The sequence below is a fragment of the Macrotis lagotis genome, chromosome 1 (genome assembly GCF_037893015.1).
Source record: "Macrotis lagotis isolate mMagLag1 chromosome 1, bilby.v1.9.chrom.fasta, whole genome shotgun sequence".
Taxonomy (NCBI): Eukaryota; Metazoa; Chordata; class Mammalia; order Peramelemorphia; family Peramelidae; genus Macrotis; species Macrotis lagotis.
The window spans coordinates 774,676,795-774,699,526 of record NC_133658.1 but is presented as its reverse complement, the minus strand read 5'-3'; the positions used below and the strand labels follow the sequence as shown (position 1 = coordinate 774,699,526).

The 22,732-nt window shown below is 36.7% G+C and overlaps 1 protein-coding gene across 2 annotated transcripts; it reads left to right on the top strand.

The window, feature by feature from the left end:
* The first annotated feature begins 8,969 nt into the window (after positions 1–8,969).
* Positions 8,970–20,984, top strand: LOC141508169 (short transient receptor potential channel 6-like). Of its 2 annotated transcripts, none has more exons than XR_012474356.1 (2): positions 8,970–9,460; positions 12,842–20,984. XR_012474356.1 is itself a non-coding variant. In XM_074216541.1 (2 exons), exons 1-2 carry the CDS (start codon positions 9,297–9,299, stop codon positions 15,506–15,508), a joined length of 228 nt encoding a protein of 75 aa, XP_074072642.1. In that variant the 5' UTR covers positions 8,970–9,296; the 3' UTR covers positions 15,509–20,984. The 2 variants fall into 2 exon arrangements, 1 of the variants encoding a protein (XP_074072642.1); XM_074216541.1 differs by having other exon boundaries at positions 15,445–20,984.
* Positions 20,985–22,732: the final 1,748 nt, after the last annotated feature.

Genomic DNA, 22,732 nt, shown 5'->3' with positions numbered 1-22,732 from the left:
CCAAAAGGGCAATTTCAGTTCTCCATCATATGGACCAGATAAATGAGATGCTGCTGTTGAAAATCCAATGTTTAATTATATGTTTCAGACTATAATCATGCTAGTAGATCAAAGAAGGGAGAGATGAAAATTTGGAAAATATGAATTTCTATGTGTCCAACAATGGCATTGAATATTCTCTTTTCCTTCCATTAGCGCTGCTTAAATATTATAACATTATACTAATCTTTCTTCCTATAGTGCTCTGTAGGGACATAAAAACAGCAACAACATAATTATGATGATAGCTAGCATTTATAGAGTGTTCTATGACTTGCAAAGATTGTATATTGTATATTGTATATAATTTTGGCTCTTAAAATAATCTTGTGAAACAGATATTATTATTTCTTTTACAGATAAAGTGAGACTGAAAAAGGTTAAGAGTCACATGGCTACTAAATAGCTGAAGCAGAATTGAAATTCAGGGATTGCTATCTCCTAGTCCAGCGCTCTTACATACTGTACTATTTAGGTGTATATTAATTAACTCAATGAATTAGTTTTACATGATCCATTTCAGGGTTTCTGAACCTTGCTGTTGTCATTGTTGGTATGGAGTTATTTGTCAGTCCAGTAAAATGTTTAACTCCTGAGAATACTATTTTTAAATACGTACAACAAAATACATAGGTTTACAAAGGAAATGAATAATGTTGAATTGGAATTTCCAATTAAAGAAATAATTCCAGGACCCCAGGACAAATGTGAACATCTCACATTTGTAAAGATTTTTTTACAGTTTAGGAAATTATGAGGTAGAGATGAGGTAGAAGCCATTCTAGTCGAAGGACAGTTAGGGAAAATGCACAGTTAGGAGGAGGCATGTCATGTGTAAGGGACAGCAAGGCTAACAATGCCACTGGATTACAAAGTATATGGTGGGGAGTAAGGTATAGGAAGACTGATAAGGGAGGATGGGCTTTAACAGCCAAGCAGAGGATTTTAGATTTGATCTGGGAGTTAAAACGAAATGACTGAAAATTGTTGAAGAGGTGTGGGATTATATCTTAAGGCCTGTGATTTGGAAAGATCATTCTGACAACTGAATGGAAAATGAATTAAAGAGACTTGAGACAGAGAACCCAATAAGCAGGGTATTGCAATAGTCTATTTTAAAGTGGTGAAGGGAGAGAACAATTATTTATTAAGTGCTTCTTTTGAGCCAGGAAATATCCTAAATGCTTTACAAATGTTATGTTTTCTCCTCTTCACAATAACCTGAAGAGCATCAGGGTGACGACAATATCAGAGGAACAGACAAGACACATATTAGTCCTCTTATGGAGAAGAAATGAGAGAACCTGAGAATAATTGGATAAAGAGGGTTGGGTAAAGAGAGTGAAAAATTGAGGATGACACCCAGATCATAGATTCAAGGTTGAAAGGGGAGGGGACCTGTGTCCTGTATCCAGGCATTTTCGGTAGTAGACAGTCTCAGACCCTAATCTGTGCATTAAGTAAGGAGCAAGTTCATAAGTAAGCAGCAATAGCTTTGGTGCAGCTCAGATCTTAGTTCCAGTCTCTAGCACAACTTGAAGCCTGCATAAGAATAACTAGGGTAGAAGGGAAGCTTACTGCTCTTAGTCCAAACCAGCAGAATTTTCCAGCTGACTGATAAAGCCTGCACTCAGTAGCAGTCTGTTTCCTATCACTCAGACCAAAATCTAGGTCAGGAACTTGCAGGATTCAAAAGGAGGGTGACCACCAGACTGTCCCAGATCAGATCACTTTGGGAGTATTGAAAACTTGCATACCTTTATTCTGACCTGTCCTGAGATCATGGAATAATACAACATTCAGTATCCCAAGACCAGCCCAGACACTTCCTCCAGAAGTGCATGGAGTCTGGCTTTAATATCAGCTCCAAAGTTTAAGAGTGGAATGAAAGAATGAGTAAATAAAAAAAGAATCCCATCATTAAAAAAAGCTATTATGGTGACAAGGATACTTAAGATATAAGTTCTGAGAATGATTCCAAAACATCTACAAGCAAAACTTCAGAGAAAAACTCAGCTTTAACCCAGTTAGCTAAAATTCCTATAGGAGATAAAGCAATAGTTTAAAGATATTAAAAATATTTATAAATGAAATGAGAGCTTTAGAGGTAAAAAAGTAAAATGAAATATGAGTTACAGAAGAAAGAATTAGAAAAGGAATTAAGGGTAGGCACAAGAATTACATATTCTTTCTTGTTCGAGCAACAAACTCTGAAAATTAGAATGACCAAATAGAAGGCAATTACTCCATGAGACAACAGGAAATATTAAAATAAAATCAAAAGAATGAAAAAATTAAAGATAATATGTTACCTCATAGCAAAAACAACTGATCTGGGAAATAGATCAAGGAGAAAAAAAATGATAAATCATTGCACTCTCTGAATTCTAGTATTGTGGAGCCACAGTCAGGATAGCACAATACAGTAGCCACCACTTTAAAGCAGTGGATATTTTGGAAAACAAAATTACTAAAAGTAGAGGATAGAGATTTACAACCAAGAATAACTTAGCCAGAAAAACTAGTTATAATCGTACAAAGGAAAAAATGGAATTTGGATAAAATAGATGACTTCTAAGCTTTCCTGATGAAAATACAGAGTTGTATATGAATTTTGAAGTTTAAACACAGGAGTTAAAAGAAAGATTAAAAAGATAAACACAAATGAATAATCATGAAGAACTAAATAAGAATAAATTACTGACCTTATAACATGGGAAGATGTTCCACATATTCCTTCTGAATCCTATCATGATTTGGAGTCAGGGATGGAGTTTAATTGGATGAGATCTGGGAATGGGACTGGTATGTCTTGATGAGGAATTACACTAGGGAGGTGGGGGGAGGGAAAGGAAGATTAGGGAAAATTATCTCACATGATCAGAGAATGCAAGTAAATTTCTATATAAACCAGGAGGAGGGAGTGGAGGGAGTACCTAACCACTCTTATCTGAATCATTCAAAAGAGGGAAGAATATACTGACATATAATTGAGTACAAATATACATTTCATTCAATGCAGAAATGGATGGGAAAGGGAGAAGGGAGAAAGGAAAATTAGAGAGTAAATTAGTGGAGATATTAGTTCTTCCCCAAGGAAAACAATTTATAAGGTACACAAAAATATTTAAAGCTCTCTATGTTGCAACAAAGAATCAGGATCTAAAGGGGGTATTCATCAATTGGAGAATGGCTGAACAAGTTATACATAAATGTGATGTAATATTAGTGTTGGGCAATAGGTGGCACAGTGGACAAAGTGCCAATTCCTGGGAGTCATCTCAATTTCCTGAGTTCAAATCCATCTTCAGTCACTAGATGGGTGACCTCAGTTTCCTCAACATCACCTGTAGAAGGAAATAGCAAACCACTCCAGTATCTCTGCCATGAAAACCCCATTGGAGTCAAGAAGAGTCAGACACAACTGAAAAACAACTGAACATTGTGCTATAAGAAATAAGGAAATGATTTTGAAGAAACCTAGGAAGACTTGTATGATTTGATGCAGAGTGAAGTTCACAAAACCAAGAGATCAATTTGTACACTGACAATAATAAGATAAAGTCAAACAGCTTTGACTTAAATCAATCTAATGAGTAAACACTGTTCTAGAGAACCTCTAGCGGAATATGTTGCCTACTTCCTTGTTATTGTTGTTCCTCCTACCTTTTCAAAGAGATCCAGCTGTATCACAGGGCTATATCTTGATCTGAGCATTAACTGAAGTAAGACAAAGTTGCACAATGTCATCAGCCTCATTCTCTCTTTGAGGCATCAAGGATAAAAGTCAGGATGCAGTGGTGCCCCTAGATGATGGCCCAGGATGCAGTGGAAGACCTTGACTTCTTCAATGACTGACAAAACTCTGAATGTTCCACAGTATCTGTCTCAGCTTGCTTCATGGCCTTTGGAATAAATTGTTCTCATGTACCCATTCGACTAGTGGGGGAAGTCTTCACATGCTTAGGGTAGGCATCCCCCTAACTCATGGATGAGTTTAAAGCTTTTTGGTCGCTCTTAACCTAATATAATTATCTGCTGACACAGTTACCAGTAGTTTCTTGTAGCTACAGGTGAGAGCTGGGTGATAGATGACTCTAACCCTGAAAAGGACTCAGCAAGTCCTTACATCAGAGGCACTAGGCTCTTTCCTCATGTATGTACATATCTCCTAGTAGAGAGGAGAAGGACTCAGAATACAGAATGAGATATATTTTTTTGGCATGACTGTAATGAAATGTGCTATGCTCAAATACATACACACACACACACACACATATATGTATATTTATATTTATAACTGGGATTTTATCTTTTATCCTCACTGGTAGGTTGCTGATATAGGAGGGAGAGAAGGCAGATTTTTGTTGATCTAAAAGAGAAAATTGGGGGAGGGGGATTCCTAATACCTATAGCTCTCTATAACCTTTAGGATCAAATAGAAAATTCCATTTGACTTTTAAAGATCTTTAAAAAATGGTTCCTTCTTACCTTTCCAATCTTCTTATACCTTACACCCTTTAATGTTCTCTGTAATCCAATCATTTTGAACTCCTTGCTATTTATTGCATGGATAATATGAGTATATAGCTTGTTTATAGATCGTTGCTTACAAGTCATGTCTTCCCTTACATTGTAAGGGCCTTGTAAGAACTGCCTTTCTTTTGTATGATTAGTGCTTTTTTTACAGTGCTTGACATATTTGGCATTTAATCAATGATTTTGGACTTTACATTATTTCTCTGGTCCTTGGTTTCTTCACTAATTGGATTAAAGTCTCTAAAGTCTTTCCTAGATCTAACATTCTGAAACGAATTCTATGCCTGTGTGTTAAGCATTCGATATGCATTCATTAGTTTTACATCTCCTTCACTAACTAGTCTTCAAATGCAACATTACAGAATGACAGGCCTTGTCTTGTGAAATAAGAAATTAGTTGCCCACCATATGTTTAAAGGGGTTAATTTTTCCAGTGCCAAGGATACTGAATGAGACTGGAAAACAGTGTTATGATGAGATCCACCAACAGCTAAGTCTGTAGCAGTAAACAATATTCAGTTTTCTCTCTGAAGCTAAATCTGAAGTGGCACCACTGATGTTTGCTAACTTTTTTCTAATGCATAATGTGTCACAATGTGAGTGGAAAATAAACTAAAATCTGTTTCTCTGCCACAATTTTTTTTCCTCTATGCTTGATGCCAGCAAACAAATTAGCTTGTTATTGCTGTAATGAAGTATTTATTTGGTTATCATTTCAAATATTGTATACATTGTGGTTTTAAATTTAATAGCAGTATTGAACAAAATAGTAGCTCATTTTGAGTCTAATTACTTTCCTAATTACTTTTAATCAATTAATTAAGTTTTAGTTGAACTGTGATTTCATCAATGTGGGTAAACTCTTTCCACCCATGTAGACCACAACCTCTGTGTTAAATGTAACTGGAGTTAGAGTAGATAGAAAGATCTGAGTTCAAATCAACCACAGACATTTACTACAATACATTTATTTTTATTAAGTGCCTTTTATATGTAAGCCATGGTACTAACGCACTTACTAGCTGAGTGCTCTGGGTCAAGTCACTTAGCCTCAGTTTTCTCAATAATAATAAACTGTTGAGAGAATCAAATGAGATAAGCAGTGTCCGGTACATAGGAAGTATACTTATATACCTGCATAATGTTTATTACTCCCTAACCTCCCCAACAGAGACCAGCTGGTCCTTAACTTGTAGTTTTAGAGAATTGCTGGGGAGAGCTGAGAGGTTAAATAACAATATCATAGATGTAGAGTTGGAAAGAACTTTAAAGGTCATTTTAGTCCTCAGTCTTGTTTTACAGAAGAGGAAATTGAGGCTCAAAGATGATAACTAACTTGACCAGTCATACAGGTAATTTTTAGAACAGCTCAGATGTGAAGTCAAATCCATGTGAATCCAAATCCAATTATCTTGCCACTGTACCACATTGCCCATTGTCACACAACTAGTAAGTGTCAATGACTATACTGGAACCCAATTTTTCCTGGCTCCAAGGTTGACTTTCCACAACAAGGTAGCACTGTGGATAGTGCACTGGACCTGGAGTCAAGAAGACTTGGGTTCATATTTGGCCTCAGACATGTAATTAGCTGTGGCAACTCATTTCTACTTTGTCTGCCTCAGTTTCCCTGCTTGTAATATGAAGATAATAATAGTTCCTATCTCTCAGAGTGGTTGTGAAATTAAAATGAAATGATATTTATAAAGCACTCTGTAAACCTTAAATGACTATAAAATGCTAGCTATCATTATGATGCTATGCTACTCTCTCTCTATTAGTTATCAGATGGTTACAATCATGCCTTAGACATGACTCCACATGTCTTATGATGAAAAAACATAAAAACAGCCTTCTCTTATCTGGTTGATAGACACTCCAATTACCATGGACATTTTTTTTAGTAGAACTGTGAAAATATTTCTATTACTGTTGGCTAAAGGTCTGGCCTTTAATTTTTTTTCCACACTGAGGAAAAATAAGCTTCATAAATCTATAAATAGGAAAGACTTTTGTTCCCCCTCCCCTTTTTTATTCATGTTATTTGTTTTCCCAATAATGATAGTTACAGTAATATAGCAGTGTTACATTACAGGTTGGCAGAAATATCTCAGGTAGTTGTGAAGGCAGGAGAGAGTGAGCTCAATGGTATAGACAGAAAAATGATCCTTAGGGGAAAAAAAGGCTACTTTTATGTTGGAGGGGAAAAATCAGAGAATGTTAGAGCTGGAATGACAACTTTTCCAGTGTAAAGGATCAGACAATGTTCAAGAAAATCATTAACTAACAATGTACCTTATGGTTGTTTATTTAAACCACTGATCATCACTTGCTATTCTACCACTTAGTTTTAGTTGAAAGATAGTTTTCAAAACGAGTGAACTTTTGCTCAAGGTGCCTTACTGAAACAACATACCTAGGACATACATCTACCTTTTTAGAAATTGCATTCCAAGTAGATAAAGAAGTGATACTAGGCGATACTCACTTAAAAATGTTTTTTAGATTGGGTCTTACAAAAAGGTTGGGAATGGAGAATAGAGATAATCATCTGGATAATATGGCCATAAAATGTTTAAGATGGAAATGTTTCTGGCAGAGCAGTCTTGAGTTTTGGTTATGTCTACACACACAAATTGCATTGGTGGTGGTGGTGGGGGGGAAGATTTGTAACTCATTTCCTCTTTGTATTTACTTATCTAGGTTACTTCTTGTCATTCTCCTCATCCTTCCAAACTGTAAGTGGTCCCAAGGAAGAGACAATTTTCTGATTATGTCTTTGTATTCCCAGAACTTAGCAAAGTTTTTGGCCCATACTACATACTTAAGAAATGTCAGAGTAGATTGAATTGAATAAACATAACATTTTAATAGTATGGTCTCAATATGCAATCTACGATGCCATTTCAGTGTCATTTGATTTTTTTTAAAAAGATTATTACTGTTATCTGCCTTGCTTTGTTGAAGTGGTTACTACTTTTGTGTACTTGTCTCAAATTAAACTCCTCCAAATAAAATGTGGAAAACACTGGGTAAATAAGGAATATAGGCATTCACAGTTATATTTCATTGGATTGTGAAGAAATTATTGTGTAAAACAAAGTACTATAGAGTACTTAGTACATTGCCTGGCACATAGTAGGCATCCATGATTGACTATAAAAGGATTTTGCTATTTTTAGGCAGACATATATTATAGTCATTTATGTATCTGTGCCAAACTTCTGAGGATATGTATTTCTACTTCCTCTAACAACTAGAATAGGCATAGTAAATGTTAAATTGAAGAATTTTGTCCAAGGACATTTTATATGCAATTGTTGAATTAAATTTTAAAAGAAAGTTTAATAAACCCGCACTGTGAGCTAGGTTTTGGTTCTGTTTTGGGTCTAGAGACAATCCTTATCCTCAAATAACTTGCATTCTAAAATGGGAGTTTATAGTCAAATGAGTAAGAGAGTTTGTCCTTATTTAAACACCTGTGATAAAACAGAAAGACTACTGCAATGAGAAGCATCTTTTCCGTTTCTATTTGTATGACGTTTGACCAATCACTTACCTTTTCTGGTCTTTTGTCTCGTCTGTAAAAATCAGGCTATGAGATAACATAACTCTCACTGGGTTATGGTAAGAACCCAGAGAAATAGAAGTAAGTCTTAAGGAGAATGGAACATGGGTGCAAGCCGTCAGGTTCTGTAAGCTGTTGAAGCATCATTATTTAAAAAGACCTTATTATTGGAATGCTGTGCATTTTACCTTTTTTCCCCTTAATCTGCCTCCCTTGTTTGAAGAGTTGGGTGCCCTATGAGTGGATGTGCTATATGTTTTAGAGGAGGGTCTTGACACTTGCGAGGTGGGGGTGGGGAGACGAGGAAATTGCTCAAAGAGTATAACGGAAAGACGAAGCTGCCAACGTAGGGGGCAGACGGCACGGAGCCTTTGGAAAGCTTGGACTTGCTTCTTCTCTTTCGAGTTGCCCACGGAAGAGAACCTCTCCGGAGGGAGAGCGCGCTTCGACGGTATGAGCAAAATACCTGCGTGCTAGCAGAGCCTGGGCCTCAGAAACACGCCTGGCTCTGGTCCTTCCCAATTCGCCCAGTCCCAGGAAGCCCAAGCAGGGCGGAGAGGCGCGGACTTCGCCCCGGCCGTTCCAGGGGCCGCTTTGGCTCCCCTTGAAGGTGGGACAGACACCGAGGATGACGCGGGCTGCGGGGGAAGAAGGCGGGGAAGCGGGGGGCGGACAGTCTTGGTTGACATAGTAACTCTTCATCACTCTGGTTTTCTCTCGGGCGAGCTAGCGAGAGCGCCCGGCTCTCTCTGTGCCCCCCGCCTGCCCACCCGCCGGGCTGCGCTCTGCCGGGCCTGGGGGGCGCCGGGAGCGCACGCCCGCTTCCCGTGGGGGTCCCGAGGGCCCTTCTGTTGGGACAGCAGACGCTCGGGCCCCCTTCCTGTCTGCTCTTCAAAGTGCCTTTTTGCTGGGCAAAAGCCACCGCGGCGTGCGCCTTTCCGCTACCAGCGCTGTCAACCCTTTTCTCCTAGGAGTGTCTGGCCCGCGTCCAGCCCGGCCCCGGGGCCAGCCCTCCCTCCGGCGCAGGAAGCGGAGGCTGCCCTTGGAGGCATCTTCAGCCCTTGTTCTGGCCCGGGGACGCCGGGCTGCGTTGGGGCCAGGGCTGAGTCGTCCCAGGGTGCTCCGTGACCGTCCCCGCTAAGCCTGGACCATGAGTCAGAACTCTCCCTATGGCCCTCGGAGGGTCTGCGCTCCTGGGACCGGGACCCGGAGGAATGAGAGCCAGGACTACCTGCTCATCGACTCGGAGCTCTGCGAGGACAACTCCCTACAGCAGCCCTCGGCTCTGCCTCCCTATGGCTACTATCCTTGCATGTGAGTGCTGGGCACTGCCCACGGCGGGAGGAGTTCGAGCGGTGCGTGTGAGTGTGAGTGTGAGTGTGTGTGTGTGTGTGTGTGTGTGTGTGTGTGTGTGTGTGTGTGTGTGTGTGTGTGTGTGTGTGACAGGGGTAGAGGTGGGATACAGAGACAGAGATCCATGCTGAGCCATAAAAGTGAGAAACACAGGCAGATACCTCATACGCAAGGGAAAGGCAGAATCGGACGCTGTTGAAACTTGAACTGCCAGCCTATTGGTAGATGAGTGTACCTGTGTATGTTTGGGATGTTTGTGGCTGCATGTTTTAGTTTATTTGTGTGTGTTCATCCGTACCTGAAGGTGCTTTCTCCAACCTTGATTTCTCTCACCTAAAAGTGAGAAAAACTGCTGAGATACAAAGGGACCAGATACTTTGCCCCCTTTTCGAATTTTTCTTTCCTGGTGAATTTAGGAGTAGTGGAGGAGGGAAGTGAGAGGAGGAGAGCTTCTCTTGTAGCTTTTGTGAGTTGGACTGGGAAACTTGAAACACTGCTAGCAGACTCCTCCCTATTGTAGGGACTGAAACTGGCATTCACCTTCCCCTTTCCCTACCTTCTAGCTTAGTTTCTAGCCCTTCAGCTGGTCAGATACGACTGACCACTCTGGGCACCCCCAAAAATCTTAAGCATTGATGTATGTTTATGGGCAAAGGCACTGAATCACGCATTACAGAAAACTCCACTACATTTCTTGGGAAGAGTCATATTTACAACATCTTTGGTGATCATAAACAAAATAAACTCTTTTAGGCTTGGAATATTTTCCAAATATCCGAAACTCTCTTCTCCAGCTGTAAAGCATCGTGATGAGCAGAGAGTCCTATCTGCTCTGGTTGTTGAAGGGTTAATATAGTGAAGTAAAATGTTGGTTTTCCAAGGATCTGGGCAAAAGATTTAAGTAGGCATGGAAAAACTGAGTCTTTGGGATTGGTGCCAATATAAGGTCACAGAGATGGAGAAAGGGTAGTACCCTTAATCTAGGGATGAATAGTCAGAATTAAGAATTTGCCTTTGGAAGAATGAAGACTAGAAAAGAATTTCCTTTTTCCTTACCTTTCAACTCTCTAGCATACTTTAGAGATTGTGTTGTTCTTTACAGAAAAGTTTCCCTCCTTTTGTTGGTAGTTTCCTGACCCTTCTCACTGCAGTTTGTTAATAGAATAATGTTGCTCTAGTACCAGAAACACTGTCCTCGGGTTACTGACTAGTCCTCTGTAGTTAACATAAGGCACTCAAACTGACTATAGGTCTCTGGACAGGCTGTTTATACAATGCAAAGAGTGATAAACTAGGCCTCTGATCAGTGAAACATCTTTTACTTATGATGAAAGTTGATCTTCATTTCTATTTCCTAAAGAACCACTTCCGTAAAACCAGGAGTGAGCTGCAACATCTAAAACTATGTATTTATTCATATCTTATGAGCATTTAATGCATTTTTTTATTGCTAGCTGATGATGATTTCAATTTTTAAAAGTTACCCTTTCTGTAATGTGAAGTGAGAAAACATATAACCTCTCTAAGGTTGCTTTCCATTTACCATGTTTATATCTTCTGTGTATCTATTTATTTACATGCTGTTGTTCCCTTGAGGAGAGATGCTCTTTGTGTGTTTGCTTTTTTTTTTTTTTGTATTCTTAGAGTCTAGCACAGGGCCTTCCACAAGTCTCTCCCCTCTCCAAGTCATCTTTCGTTCAGAAGCTGCCAAAATAATTTTTTGAAAGCAGGGTCTGATCATGTCACTCTATTGGCTGACTCCCATGCCTAGAACACTGCCACTTCTCATCTCTGCCTCTTGGCTTCCTTCAAGTTTCAGCTAAAATCTCTCCTTCTACAGGAAGATTTTTCTCAGTTTCTGTTAATCCACTAAACTTCCCTCTGTTAATTATTTCCTGTTTATCCTATACATAATTTGAGCTCCTTAGTGGCAAAGACTGACTTTTGCTTCTCAATGTATCTTTGGTACTTAAAGCACATGGTACTTTATAAGTACTTTATAAATCCTTGTTGTTTGACTGGTAAATTGTAAATTAAATTAATAATATTGATTGACTGATGATATCCATTTTTGTATTCATTTTACAAAGTACTGTAGTTTTTAGGTTACAGATGAAGAAACTGAGAGCCTTGGAAATTAAATAACTTGTCCTAAGTCTCACAGGAAACTAAGTGGCAGAGAGAAGATTCATAATCAGATCTATTCACTGATTCTTTCTTCTGTACCATTCCATGTTGACTCTTCAGGTTATTCTTTGAGGTATACTTAGATAACTTTTTACTTGAATGCAACTTAGTTCAAAAAATATTTATTGAATATTGTCCACAGGTAAAATATTCAGTTAATTTTGGGAGGAAAGCAACTGTTGATCTCAAGGAACTTACACTTCAAAAATTAAATTCATTCATGCTAGTAACAATTACCCACATTTATATAGCATTTAAAAACTTATAAAGTCTATTTTTTTACAGTATCTCATTATGATAGGTAATGTAAGAAATGTTATGTCTATCTTACAGGTAAAAAAATGAGACAGTGAGGTTAAATGACTTTCACATAACTAGGCTTGAAACTGAGTTGTTCTGACACCAAAACTAATATATTTTCCATCAAAAATCAGTCTGAATACAATTTTCTTTAGTTATTTAGTATCCTCTTGACCACTCTGATTATCACTTTTGGGAAAAGTCATTTTGGTGAGAAATAAACAGTTAGAATAAATATTTATAGGAGATTTCAAGGAATAATTTGAGAGGAAGTGATTTGATGACATTAGGTAATTTCCTCAATCACAAATATATATTTTTTCCTTTTGCTTTCTCCAATTGTATATGGTGATTTAACTGGCTTTTTTGAATCTGTCATAATTAACTATGTTCTGCTTATATTGTTCCCCCACCTCATACTCAACTCTCACAGATCTCACACAGACACAGTAGAATGTGAACTCTTTGAAGGCAAGGATTGTATACAAAGCATCCAGTTCAGGGCTTGGTTTGTAATTGGCTTAATCAATCCCTGTCAAACCAAATTGAAATGAACAATTAGGGGATATTAATGTCAAAGACTTTCTCGTAACTAGAAAGGTCCAGATGTACTCTTTTGACTTCAAATTCTTAACTTGGAAAATTTGAGACAACCTATGCACAGAATGCTCTTCTATTCCTAATACATTTCCAACCCCTGCATACTGAATTACCTGCTCAAATGGCAAATAGTTCACAATATCATGGGAATAAAATTTTAGTAATGGAGGGAAAGAAAGTAAATACTTGATTAAGCCTCTTTTAGTTCCCTTCCCCATCCCTGCAATTAACCCTCTACATTTATTTCCTGTTCAGGTTACAAGAGCTTCTCTGAAAAGTGCTGTCCCACCAGTCCTATCTGGACCCAGGTCTCTGCTTACCAAAGATGGTTGATTCAGGATATGGGGGTGGCTGTGTTACTCTCTTATTTCAACTTTCTGAAGATCTTCAAGGTTCCTGCTCCAACATGTCACATGAGTCTTTATAGTATAGTTCCTACTAGTCCTTGAATAACATTTCCCTGGGACAAATTGAAGGCATCTCAATCTCAATCTCTCTCTCTCTCTCTCTCTCTCTCTCTCTCTCTCTCTCTCTCTCTCTTTCCTCTCTCTCTCTCTCTCTCTCTCTCTCTCTCTCTCTCTCTCTGTATGTGTGTCTCCATCTCTGTCTGTCTCTGTCTCTGTCTCTGTGTCTCTTTGTCTCTATCTCTCTTTCTCTCTCTGTTTCTGTTCTGTCTCTGCCTCTCTGTCTTTGTCTGACTCTGTCTTTCTGTCTCTCTGTCTGTCTCTCCCTACATTGCCCTTTACTTTCACCACTGCAAGTCTTTCTCTTCTTCTTTTTTAAATCAGTCTCTTCTTTATCAAAACTATCTAAAGAGAGGCAGAACAGGGAAGCTAGTTCTGAATTCTTTTACTATACCCTTCAAAGTGTATAGTATCCCAATAATCCACTCCTTAAGGAAAGGAAGGAAGAGACATAATTCAAATATTGCTATACGACTATAATAAGCTGAATAGCAGAGAGATGAACAGAAAATCACTTAGTAAGTTGATTTCATAGAGCTTATGTCATAGAGCATATGTGCATATTATGTGAACATATGCAAATCCCTTTGGTGAATTTTACTTTTTCAAATCCTCTACCTTCTAAGGATGTTATTAGCTTATATGCTATTGTTATTTTTGTCTGTTAATTTGACATCAAAATTAATCATATTAGTTTGTATCTTGGACTCTTTTGGTGAGGTTAAATTTTTTTTCTGATAAACACTCCAAGTTTTCCTAACATCAGTATTCTTTTTCTATGAGTCCACTCCTCAATCTGTATTGCTAGCTCATCATCTCTGCCTCATGTCCTAGCCATTGTTATTCCTAAAAATTCTCCTCTCAAACCTCTTCTTAGTGAGCTGTTCCTTTTTTCTTCCTCACATGAATGCAAGTATTATTTCTATGAATATGATTCCCAATCTACATATCCTCTCTTCTCTCTTAAACTCCAGTCTTACATACCCAATTGTCTGTTGCACATCTCTGCTTGAATATTTTTAGACACCTCAAACTCATTATGTGCAAATTAGAATTCACTATCTTTTCCTCTAAACTTACCCCTCTTCCTAATGGTTTTGCCTGGTCCACAGTAGGTGCTTAACAAATGTTTGTTAAGTTTGAGTGGCACATAGAGATGTCATAAATCCTTTTTTTTTCCAGGTAGTTAAAACTAATTTCTAGGTTGGGATGATGCCACATAACACATTTCATCTCTCATTCATATACTTTATTTAAATCAAAGATTATTTCTTTGGAAAAACTTGATGATTTCATTCCTTTCATTAGTTCTTTCATAAAAATGCTAAGTATTGTTAGAACCTCTCAGTGAAAATTGTTTCTGATTACCAATTGTTGAAGTGAATGGAAATCAGGTCTGAACAAACAAAAAAAGATTATAAAATAAGGTGTGCACATCATTTTAAGTAAATATAAGAGATCTTATACTTTTATAAAACATTCTTTGGTTTAACACAAGGTAATTAATTGTTAAACTACCATATGTGACTACACATGTATATGTACATATATATATATACACATACACATATACATATACTCATAGACAGGGCGTTTCAAAAATTTTAATGTAGTTTTAAGCAGCTTTAAATTTCACTAAAACTTTTGGGATAATTTCTCTCTCTCTCTCTCTCTCTCTCTCTCTCTCTCTCTCTCTCTCTCTCTCTCTCTTCAGTGCAGGAACATAGACATCCAAAAAGTATTTTTTAGTAATTATACATTGACAAAATTTGTGTTTACATGCAATAATTCAAAATTTAACTAGCCTGGCATATTGTGTTATGCTTTCAGGATACAACAATGAGGATATATCCCAAGATCTCTGGCCTGGAGGAGTCTATAGTCTAATTGATAAGAAGGACTATGAATATAAAAGGAAAATAATGAAATAGCATATTTGTAACATATGTGTTATAAGAACTACTACAGATGTAGAACCTTGATTGTCTGGAAATTGTTTGCATTAATTAGTACAAGGATCTTCATTCTAAAAGTGGTCTATATCAATAGTACACCGAACACTAAGGCAGTTAATAAGGGACCATACTTGGATCTCTCTAGTCTCTTTCACTGAAAAATTCATCAGTTCACAAAGACATTTGTCCCTTATAGAGGGGAGAGAAGAGAGGAAAGAAATATGAGAGTGAAGATGGGTCATCTATCCATGAAGGGACGACCATTTTGATAACAGAGCTTTGAGATCTTTTCTCTTTCTGAAGGACTTTTCTTTCATTGCAAGGTATTCTTTCAGTGATGTACAAATTGCATTATTATCTGGACTGGGCCTTCAAAGGGTATAGTATCCCAATAATCCAGACCAATCTACTACATTGACTGGTTCATTTTTCTCACCAGCTCTGATGCTGCTGAAGTGGATCTCTCTGCTGCTGAGAAACTTCTGCCTGACGATGCCAAATAGACTGTACTACTGTTTGGACAAAGACTGCCAGGCATGTTTCTCATCCAATGGAGTTTTCTCAAAGCATGAGTTTCTGAGGGATGAGTTGATCTAGCAGTGTGCCGGGCTTGTTCTTTGATGGGCAAACTGTTGATTTTTTCTCCCTTTAACATCAAATTGGTTGGACAATGCAATAAACTTTCAAGCTATAGTATACAAAGTTTTTTCATGCAGAGCAACAACTCATAGGATAGTCAAAATGTCTTCTCTTGACTTTTTTTTTAGAGGTTGCAGGAGATGTTAAAAGACTGATTTATCACAGCAATTAATAAATTTTTCCCACCTGAAAAGCCCAATAAGTGACTTCTTGATATTTTAGTTTGTTTAGTTTCAATTATTTCTGTCTCTAATATTCATTTGAGATTCTTATACACATAAGTGGTTAAGGACAAAGACAAGATTATAATGTGTACCCTGAAACAAGTCCATTGCCTTGCTACTCATCCTGTACAATTGAGTTATTTAAGCCTCTTTCCCTTTATAGGGTGAAAAATATCAATTTTACATCTCTAGGTTTCCCTCTTAACACTGGAATGTTTCTGTTTTAATTCCTAAAAATGGTCATCTTTCTCTGACCATTTCACTGGACACCTTTTTAATACCTGTATCTTGAAGGTTTAGCATGATGTAATTTAGCATATAGTAATTTAACAAATTCTTGTTTCTTGATCAATTGTACATATGCTTTGTTTGACACTATTCAACAGCTCAAAATGGTAGCTCCCCCACCCCACCTCCAAAAAAAGAATTTATTGGACTTCCAGGGTCCATGAAAAAGATGGTAGACTAGCTATTTCTTTGATCCCTACAACCTCCCAAATTTCTCCAAGATAGAAATTTGTCAGCAAAGATAAAGCAACTTCAGTTGTTCCCATGATCAAAAGTACTTTAAAAACATGAATTGATGCTCACTGACTCTAAGCTTAACTAATACCTCTCCCCCACTTCCACTACTAATGGAAAGGATATACTAGCAGATCCAAGAACCATACACAGGTTTAAAATAAACTCATAAGCTTTTATCCCCTCCCTCATTTTAGAACTGTGAAGACTCTAGCTCCAGCCTGGGGAAGTTTGTCCAGGCTTATAAGACAGACACTATGACAGCAGCCCTTCAGAGCAAAAACATGTCGGGGCCACAACTTTAGAGTTTCAGCATTGCAGAGTTCTAAACTTCCTGTGTCAGAGTTGAAAAGCTCATAGTACTAGACTGGCAGTTTTCTGAAATGTAGGTGTTGGATCAAAGAACTGCAAACTGAGGAACAAAGAGAGCAGGATAGGATATCAGGATGGAATGTCATGTGAATAGGAAGTGAAGGTGGAAGAGGAGTAGGGAGAAAAGGAGCCTGTGCAACCCTTTACAAAGCTTGAAGAGTATGGCATACAGCTGTAACCAGTTATGACCACCCAAAATATACTTGGAGCAGAAACCTTGGCTGGTGAATCATGAACTACTCAATGCAGGAGGCTGAGATACTTTGAGATCCAACCTCTGAGGAAATCACCATAAGAGAAGACTAAGTCAGAAAGGAAATTGGGGGAAAATCAGAGGAAAAAAGTCTGAAATTATTAAAGATTTTAGAAGGAAGAAAATTCAAAGTACTTGATAAATCAAAGGGAAAACAACAAGACTTAGCTATGATTCAGTAATTTGTGAACAAATAGAGCAAAACAGAAAAATAAGTAATACTTGATGAGACAGAGGACCCTTTAGAATGTAAGGTGAAGATGGAACCAAAACACTATGTTAATGAGTGGTTCAAAAAAGAAGTTATGATTTATTAGGATAGAATTTATGTCCTGTGTAGCAGAGGTAATGAAAAGAAGAGAAAATGTAGAATGCAATGATAAGCCTAAAAGAAAGTGTAAACAATGGATTGGGAATGAAAATATATAAATGCGGAACAATCTAGGAGAAGCAAAAATCAATAACATTAAAAGAAAATATGTCCATTATGTAAGTGGAACATACTCTTCAGAAGGAAGGATGGATAAAGACAACTTAAAGATCATAAATATCCAAGAAGAATATTATAGGTCAAAAATCCTTAATGCAATAATGCATGAAATAATAGAAAAGAACTGTTCAGAACTTCTGAACATAGAAAATCAAATACCCACAGAAAAAAATTCATAGATCACCTCTAGGAAAAAGCCCAAGACTGTAAACTCCAAGATACATAGTTGTTAAATTAAACAATTCATTTCAGAAACAATAAGATTTATAAGCAACCAGGAGAAAGACATTAAAATATAAAGAAAAAGAAATTTAATTAAGAAAAAAACCTATTCTGTCCCATCAGAAAACCTAGGAGATGATAGAATAATGTGACCTGGACAGGATATTGTCCAGTGTGACCTACCCTGCAAATCTGTGCTTATCTAAAAATGAAAGAAAATTTTGCAGAACTGAAGAGATTATTTGCTTCTCAAACAGATATGTAAGAGAAATGAATACAAGTAGAGCAATGGCAATAGAAGACAATAAAAAGACCAATAAGATACTTCTTTCTAAATGTGCACAAGGAGATAGGGATGAAAGTGGAAGTCTGGTGGAGGTAGTGAAGCAGTTGGCCTGAGGGCATTATGAACAGAACCTGGTGACAGCCTGCTAAGGGAGAACCAGTGCTTTCTTGGGTAGAGTCTGGAGTCAAGAAGACTCATCTTGAGTTCTTCCCGAATTGTGTGACTCTGGGCAAGTCATTTAACTGTTCTTGCCCCAGCTTTCTCGTTTCTAAAATGAACTGAAGGAGGAAATGACAAACCACTCCAGTATCTTTGACAAGAAAACCCTTTCTGGCATCATGAAGAGTTGGACACAATTGAAATGAATGAACAATAACAAATTAAAACATGGAATGATATATGAATGGAGAAGGAAGCAAAGGAACAGAGAAGTACATGAGATGTGCTGGACTCAACTCAAGGCTAGCAATGAGTGGAAGGTAACTAACTCTTGTGATTTTGGAAAGAGAAGAGCCTACAGTGGAGGGGATCAACAGGAGAGGGGAAGGACTGAAAAAAAAGGGGAAGGAATCAGGTTTTTGCTTTGGCAGTAGGAGGACGTTCTACTGATAAATGCTACTATGTTGAAGAAAGATGGTTTGTGAAGAAAGACGGGGACCTTACACTGGGTGTGGCTTGAGGGATTTGGTGTTTGAAATATCTAGTTGTCCTCCTTTGAGAAAGGGGGAATCAGAACTGGTACCTAGGGGAGCAAGAGAATAGGAGTCAGAGAAGAGATTCTGAGATAAATATTGGGGAGAAGGGTATAGATTAGTGGTGGGTTGCATGATCAGAGTATTGGTTGGGAAAGTGTCCTAATATGGCACATTGTACTACCTGGCATCTGCAATAATTGGCATTGTTATGGAGGTGAAGAACCATGGAAAAGGGAAACCCATGAGGCAAGTTCTCCAAGGCAGTGGCAGAAACCACCTAGAGGAAAGAGCCTAGATAGAATAACCTGAAAGTTTTGATAAATCTACAATCTGTTGCTCATAAGAAATACATCTAAAAGCAAAGACATTAAAACTGAAGGGATAGGAAAAAAGTATGATATATTAAGTGAATCCAAAGAAGCAGGAGTTGCAGGCATTCTATCTGACAAAGCAAAAAAACAAATATTTAAAAGTAAAAAATGAACAAGGAAATTAGATTATGCTGAACAAAATCATAGACTAGAAACCAATATTAATTGTAAACATACATACTTTATATGTTTTGGTATCCAAATTCATAAAGGAAAAAGATGTCTGATCTACAAAAAGACAGATACTAACACAATAGGTGATAGGAGGATTCAAATCCTTTCAGTTTTGGATAACTTTAACAGAAAGACAAATAGAAGAGAGATTGAAATTAAACATATCCCTGGAGAATCTAGAGTTAAAACACTGTTAACATCTTCTAAATGGCACAGTAAAAGAAAAAAGTGTGAACATACACACATGCACACAGATCATCCCATCCCTCATAACCCCATGAGACTTTTATCAAAACTGAACAAGGCACAGACATTGCAAACAAATGTAAAGGGACAGAAATATTTATATATCTTTTAAAGACAATAATACAATAAAAATAGCAATTGGTTCAGGGGCCAAAATCAAAAGATACAAGATCTAACTGGAATTGTAACAATGAAATCTTAAATTATTAGTTTTCCTTAATGCTAGAAGAGAACCAAAATGACATCATGATATCAGGGTCAATGTGTAGTGTATCCAGTTGTGACTGATCATACCAATATGAGCTCAGAAGTCTCTACCACATTCAGGCACAAATAGTTCATATGATTGGGAAGGAGATGTCCCTAAATTTGGGCTTCTCACACTTCTTTTGAGCTTCCACAATTCTACTTTGCTCATAGAGCAGCACAGTGCCTTCTTTGATGCAGGCATGATCCTGAATGATCCATTGCCAGAGTCTTCCATGTCTCTCAATTAATACCAAAATTTTTCAGAAAGATCTTGAGAGTAACCTTCTGTCACTTCTTCTGACTACAATATGAGTGCCTGCTTTGTGTGAGTTCTCCATAAAATAGCCTTTTAGTCATACATATGTTTGGCATTTGAACAATGTCACCAACCCATCAGAGTTGCACTCTTTGCAATAAAATTTGAATCCTTGGCAATTTAAGAAAGGACCTCAGTGTCCGGTATTTTATTGTGCCAGGTGATCCTCAGAATCTTCCCAAGGCAATTCAAGTGGAAATGGTTCAGTTTTTGTCATGGTGCTGGTACTGTCCAGATTTCACAGGTATTTAGCAATGAAATCAGCATAACAGTTTTGTATACCATAAGAAATCTTAAATTATGAGTTAGTGAAAGAGAAAATCATAGAAATTATTAATAATTCTGTAAAAGAAAGTGATAAGATGAAAAAACACACCAAAATTTCTGGGATGGAACTAAAACCATCTTCAAGGGAAAAACCATATTCATACAAATATGCATTAACAGAGTAGTTAAAAGAAAGGACTTAAATATGCATTTGAAAATTAGAGTCACAAATAAACTTCAATTCAACAAAAAAGAGAAAATATTAAATAGGGGTAATAAAGATAAATTAGAAATAAAATACCCATAGAAATAGAGAGACCTGCAAAAATGCAAAATGTCCAAGCTATCAAAAGGCCAGCTAGAGATCTTAAACCACCCAATATCATAAAAGAAAATAAATATCTTCGTATATACAAAAGAAAAAAAAATCACTAAATTCTGGTCCTGATGGAATCACAGGAGAATTCTGTTAAACTTTTAGGGCACAGTTAGTACTCATATTTCACAAATTATTCTCAAAAATTGGAAAAGAAAAATTTGAGAGAATTCTAATGCAAAGTCAAACAGGACTAGAACTTATTTCCTTTTGTAGTGCCTTTATTTATCTCTAGTTCCTTTTCTAATTATTGGACTGACTTTCATTTTGTCTTTTGTTAGTTTGGGTGATGAATATATATATATATATATATTTTTTAAATAATTTTTTGTGTTCTCAGTTTTGTTTTGATATGAATATATAGTAGATTCTGATCATTCTTTTTTTCTCTTGAAGTTGTATTGTGATTTTACCTTGCTATCTACTATTTTTTATTAATTTGATTTTCTGCTTTCTTCTTTTTAATCAGATTCATTAAGATCAATTTTACTAATCTTTACAAATAACCATAGTAAAGTTGCATATATTATTTCTATATTTTCTTTTGTTCTTATTTTATTTGTCAGTTTTCAGTTTTTTAAAATGCAGATTCAGTTCCTTATTTCTCTTATTTTGTATTTTCTTAATATGTATTTATAGGGATATGAGGATTTCTTTAGATGTATCTAAGAAATTTTGGTATATGGTTACTTCAATAACAGTTATAATAATTTCTATGATTTATTCTTTTATTTACTCATTTAGGATTTTATTGTTGTTTCTATTTGGTTATGTATCTTTACTTTGTGATTCCTGAATCAAAGACTATTTTTGTTGCATTATGGCTTTAAAAAATATATATATATATGTATACATATATATATATATATATATATATATATATATATATATAGTATTTCTGCCTTTTTACATTTGCTTGCAGTATTAACATATGTTCAATTTTGGTAAGCATTTCCTATATTGCTCAAAAATATGGATTTTTTTTTGCTATCCTATATAGAAGATGCCATAAGTGTTTTTAACTCTAAGAACTCCAGGAATTTGTTTAGTTGCATATTTTGGGGATATTGAAGTTTTCTATCACTAATGTGTGTTACTGTCTGTGTATTCATGTAGTTCAGTTTATATTCCCTTTTTCATTTAGGTTCTAAAGCACATTAAATAACAATATTAAATTTATACATTTTAAAAAGCATATAAATTCAATATTGATATTATGATTCCTTTTAGCATAAGATAGATTCATTGCTTATCTTTTTTATTTTGGAATATTTGTTTTTGCTTTATCATAAAGCTTGACTAAACTTTAGTGTTTTTGGACTCATTTCATTAATAATACATTTTTCTGACACTCCTCCCCCATGTGTATTTATATATACATATATATATTATATATAATATTAAAGTATATCTTATGAGCAACAGTTGTGGAGCTTTTTTTCCTTATCCATTATATTTTTCTTTTAAATTTTATTGGGTTGTTTAATGTAGTCACTTAAAGTTTTGGGGTTTAGATTCTCTAATGTTGGAGTTCTTTTTCAAATTAGGATTTTCCCCCCTTCTGCTGTGAATGCAGTATTGTTTCTCCTGAGTTGTTATTTTACTTCATCTATTTAAAGGTGCTCTTATTCATGTGGAATCTCCAAGTCTTTCCCATATACCCAACCCACCCTAGTTGTTTTTAACCTTTCCCTGCTTCTGGAATTTCACTTATTAATTTCCTTTTCTATCATGTTTTTATTTACTCTCTCTCTCTCTCTCTCTCTCCTCTCTCCCCCCTCTCCCCCCCCCCCTCTCTCTCTCTCTCTCTCTCTCTCTCCCTCTCTCTCCCTCTCTCTCCCTGCCCTTCTCGCTGTTTTAGGTACCTATTTGATTTCTCTCTTCTAAACAGTTCCTGATATCCCTTAAGAGTTTCAAGGCTCACTTTTTTTCCGTTTTGGTTCACCTTTTAAAAGTCCAGGTGCTTGGAGGTGGGAGAGATGCTATTACCCCCATGGTAGGTTTCTTCCTAAGTCCGTGATTTTA

Excerpts from the sequence above, each read along its gene's own strand:
- LOC141508169 (XM_074216541.1), top strand. The coding sequence starts at position 9,297 with ATGAGTCAGAACTCTCCCTATGGCCCTCGGAGGGTCTGCGCTCCTGGG. Across the intron at positions 9,461-15,444 it reads TATGGCTACTATCCTTGCAT|CTCTGATGCTGCTGAAGTGG; the intron begins GTGAGTGCTGGG and ends TTTTCTCACCAG.